The sequence below is a fragment of the Nyctereutes procyonoides genome, unplaced genomic scaffold (assembly GCF_905146905.1).
Source record: "Nyctereutes procyonoides isolate TBG_1078 unplaced genomic scaffold, NYPRO_anot_genome, whole genome shotgun sequence".
Classification (NCBI taxonomy): Eukaryota; Metazoa; Chordata; class Mammalia; order Carnivora; family Canidae; genus Nyctereutes; species Nyctereutes procyonoides.
This window is the reverse complement of record NW_026575030.1, coordinates 24,052,504-24,071,949: the sequence shown is the minus strand read 5'-3', so window position 1 is coordinate 24,071,949 and position 19,446 is coordinate 24,052,504. Positions and strand designations below refer to the sequence as shown.

At 36.6% G+C, this 19,446-nt stretch overlaps 1 protein-coding gene across 3 annotated transcripts in view; it reads right to left on the bottom strand.

Moving 5' to 3' along the window:
* KPNA1 (karyopherin subunit alpha 1) overlaps nt 1–19,446 on the bottom strand; it is a 70,807-nt gene that overhangs the window by 13,969 nt on the left and 37,392 nt on the right. For all 3 annotated transcript variants that reach the window (XM_055316009.1, XM_055316008.1, XM_055316010.1), the window contains 8 exons: nt 18,569–18,676; nt 17,191–17,290; nt 14,058–14,152; nt 7,333–7,464; nt 5,885–5,973; nt 5,450–5,549; nt 4,716–4,879; nt 3,847–3,925 (listed from right to left, as the gene is read on the bottom strand). In XM_055316009.1, the coding sequence (XP_055171984.1) occupies nt 3,847–3,925; nt 4,716–4,879; nt 5,450–5,549; nt 5,885–5,973; nt 7,333–7,464; nt 14,058–14,152; nt 17,191–17,290; nt 18,569–18,676 (867 nt within the window). The remainder of the gene's footprint in view (nt 1–3,846; nt 3,926–4,715; nt 4,880–5,449; nt 5,550–5,884; nt 5,974–7,332; nt 7,465–14,057; nt 14,153–17,190; nt 17,291–18,568; nt 18,677–19,446) is intronic.

Here is a 19,446-nt window from a genome sequence, read left to right as displayed (position 1 = left end):
ACTGTGTAACTGCTCCTTCATAAGGCATAATAATGTGTCCCTTCATCTTCCTTTCCCTACAGAATATTAAAGGTCTTTTGAATGGGTAAATATATCAAGTGGCCAGAAATTCAAAAGTGGTCTCAGATTTTTTAAGTCTCTGATAACATTCTACCCAGTAGTCAATCAACAAATACATACTTAAAGAAGTATGCCAGGTGCTTTAGAGGACACAAGGATAAAAAGGATATGTCCTCAGCTATCAAACAGCTTACAAAGATGAGGAAGAATGTGACAAATACACACGAAGGAGATCTACTCTACCAAAACTAAAATCATAAAGTTATAATGATTGAAATAATATGTGGTGGCTCAAGAATCAATCACTGAATAACAGAACAGGTATCTCATCCAGAAATAAATGCAGGTAATTATAAGTAATTAAATATATAATAAAGTTCTATGAGATTAACTAGTTGAAAAACTTTTATTTATTTTTGTGAGAGAGCAAGTGAGCGCGCATGAAGTGGGGGGCAGAGGGAGAAACAGACTCCCCACAAGCTGAGCAAGGAGCCCCGTATGTGACTTGATTCCAGGACCCTGGGATCATGACCTAAGTCCAAGGCAGACGCTTAAACGATGAGCCACCCAGGCACCCAACTTTTTATTTTTGAAAAGTATTTTTTTCAGAGTCAATTCTTAACCAATTACCAAAATAAACCCACAACCAATTTAGAGTAAACCTAAAAACCACACAATAAAAACAGAAGACAGTATCAATAAATAGCTGGTTTTGGGATAGTGAAGGACTTTCCAAGCATAAAAACAATGGAAGAAATTACAGGGAGAAAATAATAGAAATATTTGCATGTCAAAAAAATACAAAAATTAAAATGCACACTACATAGTATTAAAAAAAATTGTAACAGGTAAGATGGTTGCTGTCTTTAATATATGTAAATTGTTAAAAGACACTAAAATTTTAATACATTACCTACCTCACAAATAAAAGAAATACACATTAAAATGAAGCCATTTTTTGCCTATTTAATTCATACAGCTCAAAAATTAAACGTGGTTAAAGAAACACAATCTTAACAGTATTCAAAGATACTACAAAGCAATTTTTAAAAGCCAAAGATGTGATCTAGAAAATAAACATGTCAAAAAATAATTTAAAAAAACACTGTCTTTAACTTGTGACTTGGTATGGAGTAGTCAGGAAAAAAGACTGCGGCGGTGAGGGGAATGTCTTAAAACACGGATAGGATTTTACAAGCAAAGAGGGAGGACATAGCAGATAAAGGCTAGAAATGAAAAAGTGCTGAGACAAGCTACCACAAAATACCAAAATATGGAAGAGTTCTGTACCCCCAAAATTAACAGTAGGCTACAAGAAAGAATGCAACTAAAATCTTCTTGAAGTACAAATTCTTTAGTCTTTCAAAGTTCTTTATCTCAGTCATTAAAGAACTTCATTGTTTCTGAGATGAAAGTAGTATGAACAAGGTTGTTTTAGGAAATATTAAGCTGTAATTAGGAGGAGTCAACTGAGGGAGTAAAATGCTGGGGGGAAAAGGAAGACAAATTAGGTGGATACAGCAACAGCCCTTCTGTGAGAGAAAACATGTGCCAACTAAGGGTAAGCAGATAAGGATACCAAAACACTGAAAGTCAAGAGCTGGTGACTGTGCTATACAAAGTGTGAGAGATGAAAACACCAAATATGACTGTAAAGTTTCAATAGGGAGTGAATAGTTACCTCATTAATTGAAATGGGAAAAAAAAAAAAGACTTGGAAGCAGCTTTCTGGGGGAAAGAAGATAAACTGTGAGAGACATAAATCTGAGACATGCAAGCAGACTATTGGAGATCCAGGAATAGAACTTAAGGGACATCAGAACTAGATGTAGACAGAACTTCATTCAGTAGTTTTTGAGTCCTTACACATTGTGCCAGAACTCCTAAGACTACAGAAGGACTAAAATGAACAACATTGACTCCGGTCTCCCACTAGAATCTGGCAATCTCATAATTAGACAGTTACGGTACAGTGTGATCCGTGCTATGACAGATGAAACAAAAGGCAGCACTTAAGAGTGTGGTAGCAACAAGGCTTCTCAGAAAAAATAATATTAACAGGATATTAATATGATTAATTAAGACCTGAAGAATGAGGCGACATTCAAAGCAGAGTATGGATCTGTGTAAGGAGTGGTCAGAGCAGGGATGGGGACATGGGAGTTACGTTCGGTACAGAGGGAAGAATGTATTAAAACTTAGGGATGAGTGTGGTCACAGAGAATCCAAGGAATAAACATAGAAAAACCACAGAGCATAGCATAGGGAAAGAAAGACAGAAACTTTTTTTTTAATTTTAGAAAGTATAAAGGAATATATTAAAAAAAAAAAAAAAAAAAAAAACCTCCTTTCCATTCCTGTATCCCAGCAACCCAGGTCTCTACAGAGACAACCAATGTTACTAGTTTCATGTGTCTCCTTCCAGATAAATTTTATGCAAATATAATTAAGCATATATGTTGTTTTCTTCTCCTCTCCTCCCTGCCTTTTATATATATAGTAAAGATCCTACACACTATTCCGCCCCTTGTTTTTCTTTTTAAATGATAGAACCTGGAGATATTTCTGTAGCAGTGCTCAACAGTTTCTTCATTCTGGTGCATAGCATTCCATTAAACAGGTGCCAGATTTTAAAGGATCTTAAACATCCTCTAAGGACAATAGGAGACCATAAAAAATTATAGGTAAAAGAATGACATGATGAAATTTGCATTTTATAAGCATCCTTCTGGTGATACAGGAATGCAACAAGAAATGTCTGAACTAAGCACTACAAGGGATAATTAGAGACAGCACCTAGTGACTGATGAGAAAGGTGGAAGAGGAATAATCCAGCTAATGTCCAAGTTTTTGCTGTGGTCAACTGTTGGTGTTGTTCACCAAGGTAAAATAAATAAGCAGAGGTGCCAGCATATCAAGGAAAATAATGAATACCATTCTGGACAGCATATATTTAAAGTAAATATTAGAGCCGGAAGACACCTTCAAGTACAAAACCAAATTTTAGAAATTAGAAAAGTGAAGACATTAAATGCCTTCCTGCAGGTCAGGGCTGGTTAAGCAAGAACTAAGGGGAAAACCTAATTCTCAATTTCAATCAGGCTGCCCCAGGGTGATGGCTGAAGTTACACATAGTATCAGTGAATAATTATCCCCTCCAGGGCATAATCCCACAAACAAGAAAGAACAGGAAAAGGAACTTGCTAAGGAGAAATGATCAGTGAAGCAGAAGACCAAAAACACTTCAATACCATGGAAGCCTAGGAAACGAATTTTAAAGACAATGCCAGTATATCTGAGAGATAAAGAAAAAAGCTAGAACAGTCCACTGTGAATGATATATCTTGATATAGAAGCTGAATAGGGGAGGGGGGGTGACATTAAGAATAAGAGAGAATCCTCTGAATCCTCTTCACATAGGAGACTAACCATGTACAAAAATGGGAAGTTACTAGAAATGAGACAAAGATGACAGAGGAGGATGCTACCGGAGGCTTCCGGTGCTCACAAGAACCACTTCAAGTAAAAGGAGTAGTGGGAAAATAAACTTGACTAACAAAGGGTAAGTTCTATCCAGGGGAAGCCAAAATTGCTATAAACAACAGGTCAAGAGAGAGCCAGTGAAGGTACTGAATAGTAGCTGCTAAGGCAACATTTTTAACAAACATTAATGAAACAAAGTGACAATTCTCCCTAGTAACATAGAGTTAAATACTGTAATAGAAACAATCACAGGGTTCAATGTACTGTGTCTTACTGAAAAAAAATAGTTACATTTACTCTTACCTGCGTCTGAATATCATCTCCTGTGACAATGTTTCCCACAGCCCGCAAAGCAGGAGAAACCACTTTATAATCATTATGCCTGCAACCATGAAAAGAAATGTTAATCCAACAGTTTTATCCTTAGTCTCTCTTCCTTAGGACTGAAATCCAAACCAAATAATGTGATGGGACTTTAGAGCACAAAGGTAGCTATGGTGGTTTTTAAGGAAATGCTATGAGGTTGTGTTTGGTATCCCCTGGAAGACCTATCTTACTCTTTATTTAGTATTTCTGGATAAAGACTACAAATCTTTCTTAATAATCTTTCCCAGGTATTCCATCACCTGGATTCCAAGATCTCCCTCTCATTCTTTAATATAGTTTTCACTTCCTCTTTATGACTTATTTTTAAAGAGAGCTGGGTGGGGGGGCGCATGGGGTAGAGGGAGAGAGAATCTTAAGCAGGCTCCATGCCCAGCAGAAAGCCTGATGCAGGGCTCCATCTCATGACCCTGAGGTTCATGACCTGAGCCAAAATCAAGAGTTGGATGCTCAAATGACTGAGTCAACCAGGCACCTTAGGAATGACTATTTTTAGTGGCAATATGCCTTCTGCTCTCTATCCAGTGGTTGGTCTAAGGTCATTAATCATTAGCTGAATTACACAGAGCTTTCCAAATGTTCCTGCTGAAGGACTGCTCACAGCAAAAGAATAAGCAGTTCTTTATAGAAGCCTCACAATAAACAGATCTGACATCAATATAAGTAACAAAAGCCGCCCAAAGCACATTAAGTCAGTATCACGTATTAGTTAAAATATTTATCAGCATCTAGAAAACTAATAAACTAATATAGGGACAAAAGAACAGACACACTTTAAGATATCTTACATCAAAAGCTCCACAAGTCTCCTACATACTCCTGCATCAATGACGGCTTGAATTTTATCATTAGGGCCATCTGACAGATATGAAAGGGCCCAGCAGGCATCAGCCAGGACATCAGTGTCACTGACAAATAACAACCAGGAAAGCACATTCAGACAGGGGGAAACCTGTAAAGGGAAGATGATACAATAATGAAATTCAAAAGAATAAAAGCCAAAGTGAGGTGAGAAACTCTTAAAGGCAACCAGGCATACACATGTGGTTAACTTTGGGGGTGATTAATACTTCTAGAAACGGAGTAGCAAGTGGCCAAGTGGCCATCTCCATCTTTGGGAATGCGGTCAGTGCCTTGCAGTTTACTTTAATGAGGTGGTCATAGAACAAGGAAAATAATTTCAGAGACTGAAGAATATACCAGTTCTCAGAGTGAGATTCCTTGTTGAAACAAACTTTCACAGGTGGTAAAGCTAAGACATTCTGTGTTTTAGATACTTTGCTATGAACAAAAAATGCTAAGTTTTAAGATTCATTCAGAGCTTTGTACACAGTCGGTGAAAATTTATCCCAAATTACACAAAAACAAACAACGAAAAACCCTATTTCTCTAGATAAAATTAAACATTAAACAGTTAAAATTCTAACATTTTAAATTTTATGAAAAATTGTAATCCTTCTGTTCACATTAATATTTATCGAGTTCTACCTTGTCTGCCCATTTCCTACAGCATTATCCTTACCTTTGCAAATTCTGGAGGCGGACTTTTCCCTCTACAGAGATTAGACAAAGCCCATACTGCATTCCGGGTCATGGTGAGGCGGTTTTGCTTTGAAAATAACCTGTAAGCATGATGATACGATGGTAAACTCTGTAATGGATATTAATTACCTCATAGCATATGATAAATACTAAACCTAATGTTACTGATAAACATGTCTTTAAATAGCTTTTCTCCAGAATAATAAAGTTGAATTAATTCTAACAGCACCAATTCAGAATTTTGGCCCTAGAGTAAGATAGAGTCCCTGAAGAAATAATCTGAACTAGTAGGAAAATATCTGTAATGAAAAATAATGGAAAATCCAAAACAATTTCTAAAGATGCACTGCTTTCTGAGGAACTTTCTATATTTCTACTACTCAAAAAATAGTAGTAATAATAGAAACAAACTTACTGCAGAAGTGGGGGAAGAATATTGCAGTCTAAGACATAGTCCCTGCACATGGTACTATCTCCAGCAATGTTGCCAAGAGCCCAGACTGCCTGTGAAAGAATTACTCATTAATGATAGGCTGTGTAGTGTAATTCTCTCATAATTCTTTCAGGAAAGATGCCAAAATACCACAATAACTCTTAACAAAATTATATAGCAATTAATCAACATATATAGGCATGAACTATTAACACTTCTAAGTTCATTATCAGGGAATCAAATGCAGTAGTTGTAGGACTGGGGAAAGACTTAAAATATTATAACGTGGAATATGAACACTCATGGTATAAGCTTATTAAAGGTAGGAACCAGTTCTTATACATATTCTTTACCTCAGGGGACACCACCCCTAAGTAACATTCCATACACCCCTTGGTACAGAGCAGAGATTCAAATGGCTTATCAATCTCTGATAAAAATGTATTCTAAGCTTGCTTACAAAAGAAAACAGTGAACAAAGAATTTAAGAGCAATCAAAATGCAGAAAGCTGTTAAACTTCTGGGGGTAACGGATATATTATCTTGACTGATGGTTTCACAGGTAAATACATATGTCAAAACTTATCAAATGGTACATTTTAAATATAGCAATTTTCTGTATGTAAATTATACCTCATTTAAGCAGAAGAAAATCCTGCTCATTTAGCATTGACTTCTATTTATGAATTTTATAAAGTCTGCAGTAATAAAAAATTCACGTTTTCTAGCTCTTTTTCTGCATAAAAGTAGCAAAGACCTATTACTTCAGTCAATGCTAGAGATCCCACAAGTAAAAGCTCCGTAACTACTTACGTGGTCTACTACTAAGGCTGGGGCACCTGGCTGGCTTATTTGGTTAAGCGTCCAGCTCTGATTTTGGCTTAGGTCATGATCTCAGGGTCATGCCCCTTGTCAGGCTCCACGCTCAGCGGGGAGTCGGCCTGATATTCTTTCTCTCTCTTCTCTCTCCCCCATCCTATTATCCCCTCCCCCTGCTCATATGCACTCTCTAAAATAAATAAATAAATATTAAAATTTAAAAAGTATATAGGGCTTGGGGCACCTAGCTGGCTCAGTTGGTGGAGCATGCAAGTCTTGATCTCAGGGTTCTAAGTTCAAGACCCACACTGGGTATACGGATTACCTAAAAAATAAAATCTTTAAAAAATAATAATAAAATAAAAATAAAATGTATATATAGCACTTAAAAAAATTTCAGGGTTACAAGGGGAAAATGGTTTTATGTTTCCAGAAGAGATGCTGCCTACATTCACTATGAAATATTCCCTTCTGGTTAGATTTCTATAACACTCTCTGTGATGAACCACGGATCACCACAGCCAGGTGGTAAAACTGAGGCCCTAAATGTAGGACCAAAGGAAAAAATGGTATTCTTTCACCTGTTTCTCTTTGCTTCATTTTTTTTTTACCTGCTCCTGGACATCTTCAAATTCTGAGCTGAGCAACTCTATGAAGATAGGCACAGCTCCTGCCTGAATCACAATCCGGGTCTGAAGAGAATTCCCTGAAGCAATATTTGTCAATACCCAAGCTGATTCAAACTATAAAAATAAAAATAATTTTATTATCTTATTAGCATTTAATAGCTTGTTTTTAGCTCTAACAATAAGGTTTTCTGTATATGAAGAAAAGAATATGAAATCATTATTTGCACATAATTATCAGATGGATTCTGGTATCAATTTTAAATGGAGAATTCCCAGTAGAAATACCTCAATCTAGAAGAATATTCTGGATGTCTAAAATTTCAGACCGAAGTAGAACTGACATTAAGACCATAAAAAGAATGAGGGACTGCTTCATATGCTGATATAGTGATCTCCCAAAAAAATAAATTAAAAAAAAAAGCCTAACTGTACATTAAGATAGCTTCATATTATATTTTCTAAAAAGGCTCAGAAGGAATATATGCATTAATTTACTTATGGTATAGAATATCTCTGGAAGGCGTCATAAAAAATCATAAATAGTTGTTACCTATAGAGGTAGGGGTGAATGGGAAACCTCTCATCGTAAAACCTTATGTACTATCCTTTGGCCTTAAACCATATTATCTAATACAAAATACTTCTATAGGATGAAGTAAAAAGCAGAGAGGATGTTAATGTAAAATGTTTAAGACACAAGCACACTGAAAAAGGCAACAGATATTTTAAATAACTGAGCCAAAAGGAGTTAACTCACATTCAACTAATAGAAATGGCAACTTCAGAGCATAAGAGCTTCTGACAAAATGAGAGGGCTCCAAATTAAGGTGCAGAGGTTAAGACTTTTTTTTTAAGAACATTCTTAAAGGTTGATAAACTGGTAAACAGAAGGTATGAAGGAAATCATGGCCAACAAAAAGTATACTATTTTAGTAATCTGCCCATCTCTACAATAATTTGACTCTGTAGCCTAAAATGAAGAAATCCAAGAATGAACTCTTAAAGTTCTATTTACTTAGGAGTTCTTATTAAACTACAGTTTGTCACATGACAGCTGCCTTTCAGTTAACCCAAAAGCTTTCTGAGTCATGTGACAAACTAAATCATTAATCACTGGAGTTGCAGGGAGGAAGGGCAGAGGACATGGGATGACCATATAATTAGCATAGTCTAAAGCCATGTGAATGACAGCAAATTCACAGAAGACGCTTAAAGAAAGGGATGTTCCAAGAAACCTATAAATGTGACATACACAAATGAGATACAGTACAGCCTAAATGGACAATGATATTATGGCAACAAGGAGGACCAGACCAGGAGCACCACTGTTAAAGGGAAAATATTTTCTTTTAGGTAACTTTGTTCAGAGTTCAAGAGACTTCTAAATCTGAGGATCACAAAATAAAAACTCCATCCCATATCTCCATAATTAAATCACTCCTGAAACCAGCGCTCTAACCCTTTTCAATCTGTCTGAACTGAAACTTTACATTTATTCAGTACTTTATATCTTCAAAGCATTACTCACATATGTTCCTCACAACATCCCAGAGAAGTGTGGCTTTTGCAGTTTATGACTGAGGAAACCATGAGAAAAATATCCAACAATCTAATAATTTAAGTTATGCAGCCATTCAAAGAGACCTAGATTACAGCGTCCCAATCGAGTATACTTAGAAGTCCAGCCAGTCTCCTCTCAGACACACACCTGTAACACTGACAAGAATCTTTCAATTGCTTGGAGTTTTGCTATTTAGGGCAAAAAATTTCAAATAATGATATGCCAAAGATATGCCAGATTATTTAGGAGATGCTAAAAACAGTACACCTATAATGTAGCTTCCTTTGCTTTCTAGGAAAACTAACTAGCAGAGTTAAAATTGATTAACAGAGACAGATAATATAAATACAAAAGCAAACCTTTCTGCCAGAGGACAGGCTCCAAGCTGAACAAAGAATCATCAGATACCACAGACACCAAGCCAAAGGAATGAGAACTATGAAGAATGAGTGAGATGGGTATACATACCAGTCTATATCTAAGAGAAAATAGACTGTGGTGAGATTTTGATGTAAATAAAATGGTAACAATGACCTGTGTAGGTGAAGGCTTGTTAAAGAATTATCAATGAGAAAAAATTATAATACTCATTGCTGCCAGAGTTCAAACTGCTCTTTATCTGACGAGGTTTAGTACAGGGGTCTCACAGGAAACGAGAGGGAATTCCAGATGCTACTGAAGAGAATGAAATGGGAGAAGCAAAACAAGGTGACAATGAATAGGAAAATATAATAAGCTAAACATGGATGGAAAAAAATTGGAAATTAGGATATCTGAAAAAAAGAAGAATGTACCAGAGTTATGTTTATTACTAAGAAGTACACAGTGATGACAACCTCTGAAAACAAGATTCAGGGCCTCACTTGGCAAGAACAGAAATCAGAAAGCATCAGAGACAGAGACAGATAAGTAACTTACAACCAGAGAGCTGCTGAAAATCATAATCTGCATGAACAAGGCATTCTCTCTCTCTTTCACACACACACACACACACTGATTATTTTGATGTTTACCTTATAAAAACTCATCAAGCTGTACTTATGCCCATCTGTTGTATTGTGTGAAATGTACGTATATAGGTAGGAGGGAGGGAAGGAGGGAGGGAAAAAACTTCCCCTCATACAGGCCCCTGTTAAAGTGCTAAAAGAAACAACTTTCAAATGTGTTTAATATGTATGTTTTTAAGAAACTGGTGGTACTTCAAACTATGTAACCTCTCTTTCACGGAGTTTTGCTTTCATAGTGTTGTTGTTAATGTTTCAGCCTTGGGTCCCAGATTAGAATTTAACATGCAAGAGAGCTATGAAATGTGAAAGTCCAGAGTTGACAGCAAAAACAAATGGCCAGAAAAAGTAATTTAAGTAACCACGAGACTCAAAAAAATCAGTAATACGATGGGTAAAATCTAAGAAATGCTATCACTTGAAAATAAATGGTAGCCAGAATAATTATAATCCTTACTCCCTCTATTTTGTTTTAAACTACCATATTCTGAATGTTCTAAGAATGGTACCATGCGAGGAAAACAACCTGTCATGCTGTGATTGCTTATAAATTGCAATTCCACTATTACTTTTCACTGTCCAGACTTGCTAAATAAGGCTGGAGTTGAAATCTGAAGGTCACACTGAAGATTTGGTATTTTCTCTCTTCCCTTTCTCAGTCTCTACCTTCTGGTGCTCAGTTCCTTAAGTAAGGAAAATGAGAATCCAAAGCTGAAGTACTTCTGACCTCCTATCAAGTTTCCCACTCCAGGTTGAGGTACGCCTGGTTCCCTTTCTCCATTTGGATCAGGACTCTGTTGCTGGCCACTTTGCCGGGTCCACTCTGGTTCCTAGCAAATGCCAGGCTCACCTGGAGAGCAAGTGAAAAGAGAGGCTCACATCAGAAAAATAAACCCAGATATCAAACTCTGCAGAGAACAGTGCCTGAGTCATCTGAGCAACCTTTCAAGAAAGGTAGAGGGATCAATGAGGATGGGAAAAGATACAAGAGGATGAAGGCTTACTGCAGTTTATCCCATTAAGCTTTTCTATGGGACAAGAAGGGCAAGAATGGGGAAACTAAACCAATTTAATTTAAATTTACAGTTTTAAGAGTACTTAATGAATGGAACTAGGGTGCAATTTACTTATTTCTAGCTATTTTCATAAAAAGCTCCTATAAGAAGTTTGAGAATGCATCTCAGCACTGCAAAGGACAGTACAATTGTACATGCTGGGCCTAGACTCAAAAAACCAAACAAGCAGGCCCACGGAATATACCATAAGGCAGACCAATCTTGTATCAAAGGTTCAGATATGACTGAGGCCTTCATGTCACTGAGCTGGAGAATGCTCTTAGTTAGAGGACACTGTTGCCAAAATCCTAGATTCTATCCCTGTTCATCTTATTTGAAGGCAGATGAGTATCTGGGTAGCACTGCCCAAAGCAGACATTGTTATCTCCTTGGCATGAGGTACCTCACTGATTTGGGCACAAGGAGAGTCAGAAAGTAAGTCAAGAGACCCTTCACTGGGATTCATAGTTCTTTATGAAATGAAGGGATTAAGTCTGTCCACAGAATTTATCAGTGAGTTGAGCTATTATTATGACTATATATTATTACTCTCTTTCCAGAAGAGAAATGGCAAAAGCCCCATTCCAAAAACACACTATTCAAATTTCTAGGAAGCAGGCAGGAGTATCAGGGACAACTTACATCCTAATGCTCTCTAAGAAGACAGAGGAAGGAGTACCCTCCAAGCTTCCCAGAGCATGTCTAATTATAAGAGCACGAATTCTCCCGGCTCTAGTGTCTCCCTCAATATATTTGCTTCTCCTGCTTCTGGACTGGTTGATGTTACCCACTAGCCACATTAGAGAGAGAACAACACCGAAGAAAAGCTTAAAATGTACACAGAAGAAAAGCTGGGGATGATGATCTTTAAATGATAAACAGGGTGGTTATTTCTCAGTCTTTGGATAGCTAAGTTGAAAATCATGAGATGGTCGCTTCCAGAGGAATCATTTCTCAATCTTCCAGCCTGATTGTTTGCACAAGGGTGGAAACCTCAGAATTTAGATAGAAGCATATTAGAGATTTCCAAAGGCTTTCATCTTCAGAAGATCAAGCTCTAGGATTACAGAATCAAAAATGATGTAGAATTTACACATGCGAGCCAGGAGAGGGCATTGTGTGAGAGAACACACTGCACTCTTTAGGGAGTATCGGAAAATGTGGAGATGGGGAAAGATCCGTTTCTCTTTTTTCATTTTAGGCCTAGGAGGTTATACCATTATTCTTTAATACATTAAGGAACTGAACCTCTGTGACCACCTATTTAAAATGGCTAGATCCAGGAGAAAATTCAGTATCTCTCAACCACTCTCATTGTCAGAAATAGGATAAAAACATATTTTCACATAAACAATGATAATTTTCCCTACCTCCCTCTTCCTACAAAGCTTTTCAAATGATAAACTGCAGTAAGGCTCTTCATTTCGTCCCTCTGGTTCTCTTGGCAGGTTGCTTAGGGCTCAGGCTTGGTACTCTGCAGTGTTGGTTGTCTGGATTTCCTTTTTTTTTTTTTTTCTGATAAAAGTCTCTTTCCTTGCTCTCTAGGTGAACCTGATTATTTTTCAGGTGTCCGATGATCCTGGCCTTAGACGGGGACCAGAATTACAATCCAAGAGGCAGCTAGCAAAACAGAATCTTAATTCAAATGAAATTGGGGATTAGTAAATTTCAAACTGGAGAAGAAAAACTGATGGGACATTGAAGTACTCTACCTTTTCTGGATTTCTTGTTTTTCTTCTGGAAAGAACTCATCACCGCAACAAAGAGAGTAAAAGGAGGAGAAAGATGGGGTGGGAGGAAAGGAGAGAAAATATCAAGACAAAGCATCAAGTCTTATGAATTGTCTACAATCCTCTGGACAGTAAAGAGCCTGGGGGCAGGGGTTTTCATCACTTATAAAAATTGCCCCACTCTCCATAGCCTTAGAAAGTAAGGCAAAAACAAACAGGAGGGTGAAAATTACCTTACACTTAACTTGTTATTGGCAAATGTACTTGGAAAACTAACCTCATGTGTGATCTACTTTGCACCTAACCCATTTTTATAGTTGTGGAATCTCTCGAAAGGGCCAGAGCCCTTCAGATTAGATACTACAAAAAACAATTTAGATACTACAGGTACTAGTTAAAAGAGTAATGCAGAAACTGATTCAGTGGGTTACTACCAAGGAAATACAGCTACTAAAAAATTACCAGTTTACTAAAAATCCAACTTTATTCAGAAAGAAAAAAAACCCAAAACAGTATTTTAAAACTTCTAGGTAACTACCAGGATGAGTAGTTGACAGCTGGTTCTTTCCACTATGAAAACTGTCCAATCGGGGCAGCCCCAGTGGCGCAGCGGTTTAGCGCCGCCTGCAGCCCGGGGTGTGATCCTGGAGACCCAGGATGGAGTCCCACATCGGGCACCCTGCATGGAGCCTGCTTCTCCCTCTGCCTGTGTCTCTGCCTCTCTCTTCGCTCTCTCTGAATGAATAAATAAATAAATCTTTTAAAAAAAATTAAAAAAAAAAGAAAGAAAGAAAACTGTCCAATCTAGAAGGTGAAGAATTTCCTCTTGGAACCTCTACATAATACAATACCTGAGATAAACTAAATTAACCTAGTACCAAGCACCAACATTCATGACAAGGCTATCTCCTTGTCAGCTCTTGAGGATAAAGGGAAGGATTTAATTAGGATCAGGTTTGGGGATTAGTGAGTCTCTAATCTAGCCTCTGTTATACAGTCCTGCAAAGCCAACAAATATAATCTAAAAATCCTTCAAAACCAAATTTTACATAGCCCACCCTTAAGTTCTATTTATAATGACTCCTCTACCACAGACAATTCCCTATCAAATAAGTATTATCCACAATCACCATAAAATAGTCCTTTTCATGACTAAAAATAACAAGAATTCTAAAGAGTAAAGCCAAGGGCCTAGATGTTAACAAAGCTATCACAGCAGCTTGCAATGTGGTTGTCATGAATAATGTACCAAAAATGAACCCCTTGTGTAAATTAATAGAACTAACAAATCTGTATATAAAATTTAAGTTTGCAAAGGGAATTAAAATATGAGGCAAGAAATGAAAATGATTCGCACCTGCAGTGTACAGTTCTCTTTTCGTTTGAGGAACTCCACAAACCTGGCCACCACTCCCGGTGTGCTGATGACTTCATCAATAGGAGGATTAGGTTCTGTCTCCCCATAAGATAAAAGGAAAGAAGAAAAATAATCCTTTCATTTCAATGCAAGGACTTTATTATCTCAAACTTACTTCATAATATCCCTCCCTCCATTTTAGCATCTCTTTCATGTTGAAAATCTAAAAAAGAAAAAAATATATAAAATTTAAAATGTAAAATTGAGTTCAATCACTTTGAGAGTAGGGTAGCTCACTTTGAGACTATTGTACCTTTCCTTACAATAAGGTAAGCTTTAATGTGGAAATGATGGGCAGACTTCTCAAAAATTAAAGTTATCACCTCTACAACTTTAGAAAACTTAGGAAGTGGGGGAAAACCAAACACAACCATATTATTATTTCGGTACACTTCATTCTAGCCCCATCTCTGTATATGGGTTTTTAGTCTTTCTGTTTAACAATAAGTTGCTTTAAGAAACTGCATTAGGTGACTGCATGTGCTTGCAGGATTTAATTTTACAGCAGTAGTGGTAAATAGGAGTCAGCAAGAATTCATTAAAGATTATTTGCCAAATTAATCTCGTTTTTCATTTATGACAACAGAGTATCTTATAAATGAAATCATTCTAAGAATCTGTTGGGTAAATAGATAGAAAATGTCCTGAACGATCAGTATGGTAATTTCAGTGAGAGATCTGACGAAGTTCTTGATGACATTCATAGAGTGATGTAAGAAAAATGGCAGATGGATTACAGTACTTATTACCAGGGATTCTTAGCCAAGTCCATGGCTTTACTGAAAAACAAAAAAAAAAAACAAAAAACAAAACAAAACAAAAAAGGTGACTAATAGTTCAGTGTTATTTGGAACAAGCTCTGAGGACATGATCTTTGCCTGGTTCAACATTTTTATCAACCATTCAGATAACAATGATGATCATGATAAAGATTAAGTAGTTAAAATGACAGATTACAGAGCATGTAGGAAAAACAGTAAGCTGAAGTTAACAAGAAAACAATAGGGTTTAAAGCAGGATTTAGCAACTGAGTGTTTTAAAAAGCAACTTAAAAAAATTCTACATGGGGATCCCTGGGTGGCGCAGCGGTTTGGCGCCTGCCTTTGGCCCAGGGCGCGATCCTGGAGACCCCACGTCGGGCTCCCGGTGCATGGAGCCTGCTTGCTTCTCCCTCTGCCTGTGTCTCTGCCTCTCTCTCTCTCTCTCTCTCTGTGACTATCATAAAGAAATAAAAATTAAAAAAAAAAAATTCTACATGAAGGACGACTGGGTGGCTCTGCATCTGCCTTCGGCTCAGATCATGATCCTGGGATCCCGGATCTTGCCTCTGCCTTCGGCTCAGATCATGATCCTGGGATCCCGGATCTTGTCCCACATTGGACTCCTGCAAAGAGCCTGCTTCTCCCTCTGCCTAGGTCTCTCCCTCTCTCGTTCTCTGTCACTCATGAATAAATAAACCTTAAAAACAAAAAAAAAAAGCTACATGATTTTACAGACAAAACTTAAAAACAGTGCATGAAGAAAAGTTCTAGGGAGTTTAGATGGCTACAAATACAGTGAAGCATTACTGTATTGTGACTACCAAAATAACTGATGCTATCTTGGAGTACATTATTGGAATGTGTAGTCTCAGGACAAGGAAGACAATCTCTTCCCACACCTTAGGGTAATAAGAACACATCTGAAGTACTATATTCCAGTTATCACATTTTTAAGAGGGATGGACAGCAAACTAGAATCCAGGCAGGAAAATAGTAGAGAGCGATGAAAGGTCCTAAAATGCCCCATAGTGTGAGCAAGCTGAAAAGAGACGGGAAAGGGAAAGCTGTACATGATAATGGCCTTCAAATATTAATAAACTGTCATACAAAAAATGTAACTTTTGCTATGTCACACACAATTTTGTTATGTCTATATGTTAACAGAGCTTTCTATGCCAGGTACCTCAAAAGGGATATATTATGACTCATGACTCCAAAAAACTACACCTTACACATCTCCTGGGGGAGAGGAAGTCTGCTGTTTATTTAATGTTAGTGTTTATTATCGACATTTTAATGAGGTTCAGAGGTCCAGTTCTTTTCGCTTGTCCAGAATGGCAAAGGCCTAGTCTACTCTAATTATACCAAAAAGAAAAAAAGATAATTACCAAGCCACCAATAAATTCATACTTAAATTTCAGTCATAAAATGATAACATTAAAACCAATAATCACTGATCTTTCAACTAATATTTTAAAAGATTTTCTTAGGGCACCTGTACCTGGCTGGTTCAGTCCATAGAGCATGTGACCCTTGATCTCAGGGTTGTGAGTTGAAGCCCCACAATGGTTGTAGAGATTACTTAAAAATAATAAAATCTTTTAAAAAACAACAAAAAGGCACCTGGGAGGCTCCATTTTTTAGACATCTACCTTCAGCTCTGGTCATGATCCCAAGATCCTGGGAAGGAGCCCTCTACCCCTCTTCCCTGCTCATGCTCTCTCTTTCTCACGCTCATTCTCTCTCTCAAATAAATAAAACCTTTAAAATATATAAAATTAAATTAAAAAACAACAACAAAAAAACATTTTTTCTTAAAAAAGAGTGGAGTTTCTCAATTTGAATTAACACAAATTACTGACTACTGTTCTTATCATTTTAAGGTCTTTTATCCGTGATCTGAAAAATAGATTATGGGAAAGTACTATTTTTTAAACTAAATGAAAAAATATACAGTTGGCCCTTAAGCAATACAAAGGTTTGGGGGTGCCAATCCCCACACAGCTGAAAATCCTTGGGTAACTTTTGACTTCCCCAAAACCTAATTACTAATAGCCTACTGTTGACAGGAAACTTCACCAATAACAAACAGGCAATTAGCACATATTTTGTTATGTTACATGTATTATATACTGTATTCTTACAATAAAGCTAGAGAAAAGAAAATACTAAGAAAATCATTAGGAAGAGAAAATACATTTATAGTACTGTACTGTATTTACTGAAAAAGATCTGCATTGTAAGTAGACCCGCACAGTTCAAGCCCTTTGTCATTTAAGGGTCAACTGTACTTTAACATATTTAGAACTCACCTTTTGAAAGCAGTTTTCTGAATTTCTGTGTTGCTGAAAGCTGTTGCTCTGGGCTATTGGAAAATATCATTTCGATCATGTCGGAAGTAATAACACCACCCTGGGAACACAAACAAAAAGCAAGTATGATAAAATTTTAACTTTAATTCAAAGGAAAACAAAGACAGTACAAGTTGTGGCCACATTATTAAATTAATCGTATTTATATCTAGAAAAGTTACACGAAAGATAATCCTTACACATAGAAGCATCTGAGATGATAAACAATGTGACAAAGACAAATACTGTCTATCGTTAAGAAGCTCGTGACAACAAGAAAGTAATCTTAGTAGTAAATACTAACACAAGGAGTTCATTATTCTTCCTCCCTTCTTCATCACTTGGTTGGTTGTTCCCTGTCATTCAGACTACGTGTTAAGTTCTAGAGGAAGGCTCTTTATGACCTCCAAATCTAAAGCAGCTGCTCCATCTCTATCACTATTTTAATCTATGCCAGCCCTTTCCACTATTAGATCTCAGTTAAGTGTTTACTGGCCAGGTTCCTGCAGTATAGTATAAGCTTCCTGAAAGCCAAAAACCCTGTTCATCTTACCATTCTATCATTGATGTTTGCATACAGCAAACGTTCAACAAATATTTATTGAATGAGTATAGATAGTATGAGTATACTCACAGAATCATAGATTCTAGCCATTATCAAATTCAACGGACTCCTAAATTTATCTAAAATTTCCATTTCTTTATAATAAGTTTTTAGTTCTCCACTATTTTCTTGTTTTATGATAACTTTTCCATTTTCCTCAATAGAAGAGATTTCTCCTTGAAAAACACATATACATGTATGTGTGTGTATTTATATGTATATATATGTGTAAATATATAATTAATTGACTACAATAAACTAGAAATCCAGAAAGGTATAATCCACATAAAGCATATTTTTATCTGCTTATGTAACCTCAAAAAGGTTGTGAAATGGGTTATAATAGAAAATTTCAACAACTGCGATGTGGAACCAATTTTGAAAATCATATAAACATGCCCACTTTGATAACTGAAATGAATGGCAAACTGGAATTTCCTTTAATGTATCCTTGTTATTTAACTTTTAAGGAATAATTTTATAATTATCTTTTTTGAAGTTTTAATCACTGAATTAATCTTTACAATTTAGTTAATTCTGTTTAACTGCATGTTCAAACTATAATAAATATCTAATGAACCATGAAATAAATTATATGGCTCCTTTTAAAAAATGAAATGCCAAGTACTTTTTATAGTATCTACTAATACCTTTTTTAAGACCCAAATAGTAAGCTACATCTCCTATCTTCCTCAGAAAAACACTTAAAAAAGTTTCTTTCATTATCTTACTTACTGGTGCCATCTCCATGTTATTAATCTGAGCCTCATGGAAGCCTCCATCTGACATAACTTCTTCTTCTGTTTCTTCCTCTGCTGTAGCAACATTTCTTCGCTTGAATAACTGAAAAAATAAAAAACTGTGACTCACGTATTCTAATACAAGGGAGTTCAACATGCGAACACTAGGAACCCCACTTAAAAGGCAGTAAAGAAGGATGGAGCTTTCTGAAAATGATTTAAAACATTCTAAAGGTTGTGCCACCTTCAACCTTTCCTGATGAGGAAATATTTCAGAATTCTCCAGTGTTATAATCTGATGCAATTAACTATCACAACATGCTGTTAACACTTGAGGTGGTAAAACTTACTAAGAGAAGCCTGACAGGACATGACACATAAAAAAGGGAAGGTTGAAAAAGGAGCTAGGGCATACTTGGCCACTCCCCTCTTTCTTCTATGTTAAATTGGTGATCTTTTGGTCTTACCAATACACTAGAGGAAATGATAAAAATGATGTCAGAATAACAATGTTTCCCCCTTAACCTTCAAAGAAAATAAACTGAGACTTCTCAACCTTTCCAACCTGTTCAGCAACCAGTTCCTGCTTGAACACTGCCTTTAAAGTATCCATTAATTTGTGAAGGTAAAGAATACTTCCTTCCAAAGGTAGCCTACTAAGGTGCCTTCATTATATCTTTAATTGTCCGAAGCAGTTCATTTGTTCAAGCCACAATAGAGTAACAATAACTCATCCTCTCTCTCTATGCAACTCTAAAAGCAGACAAAATCCATGAAATAATGCATTTCAGCAAATGGATAACAGGTAGCCCAGGCAGTGATCCTTCAGAAAAGGGGGAAAAAAAAAAAAACCTGGCCCAACGATTGCCTCAG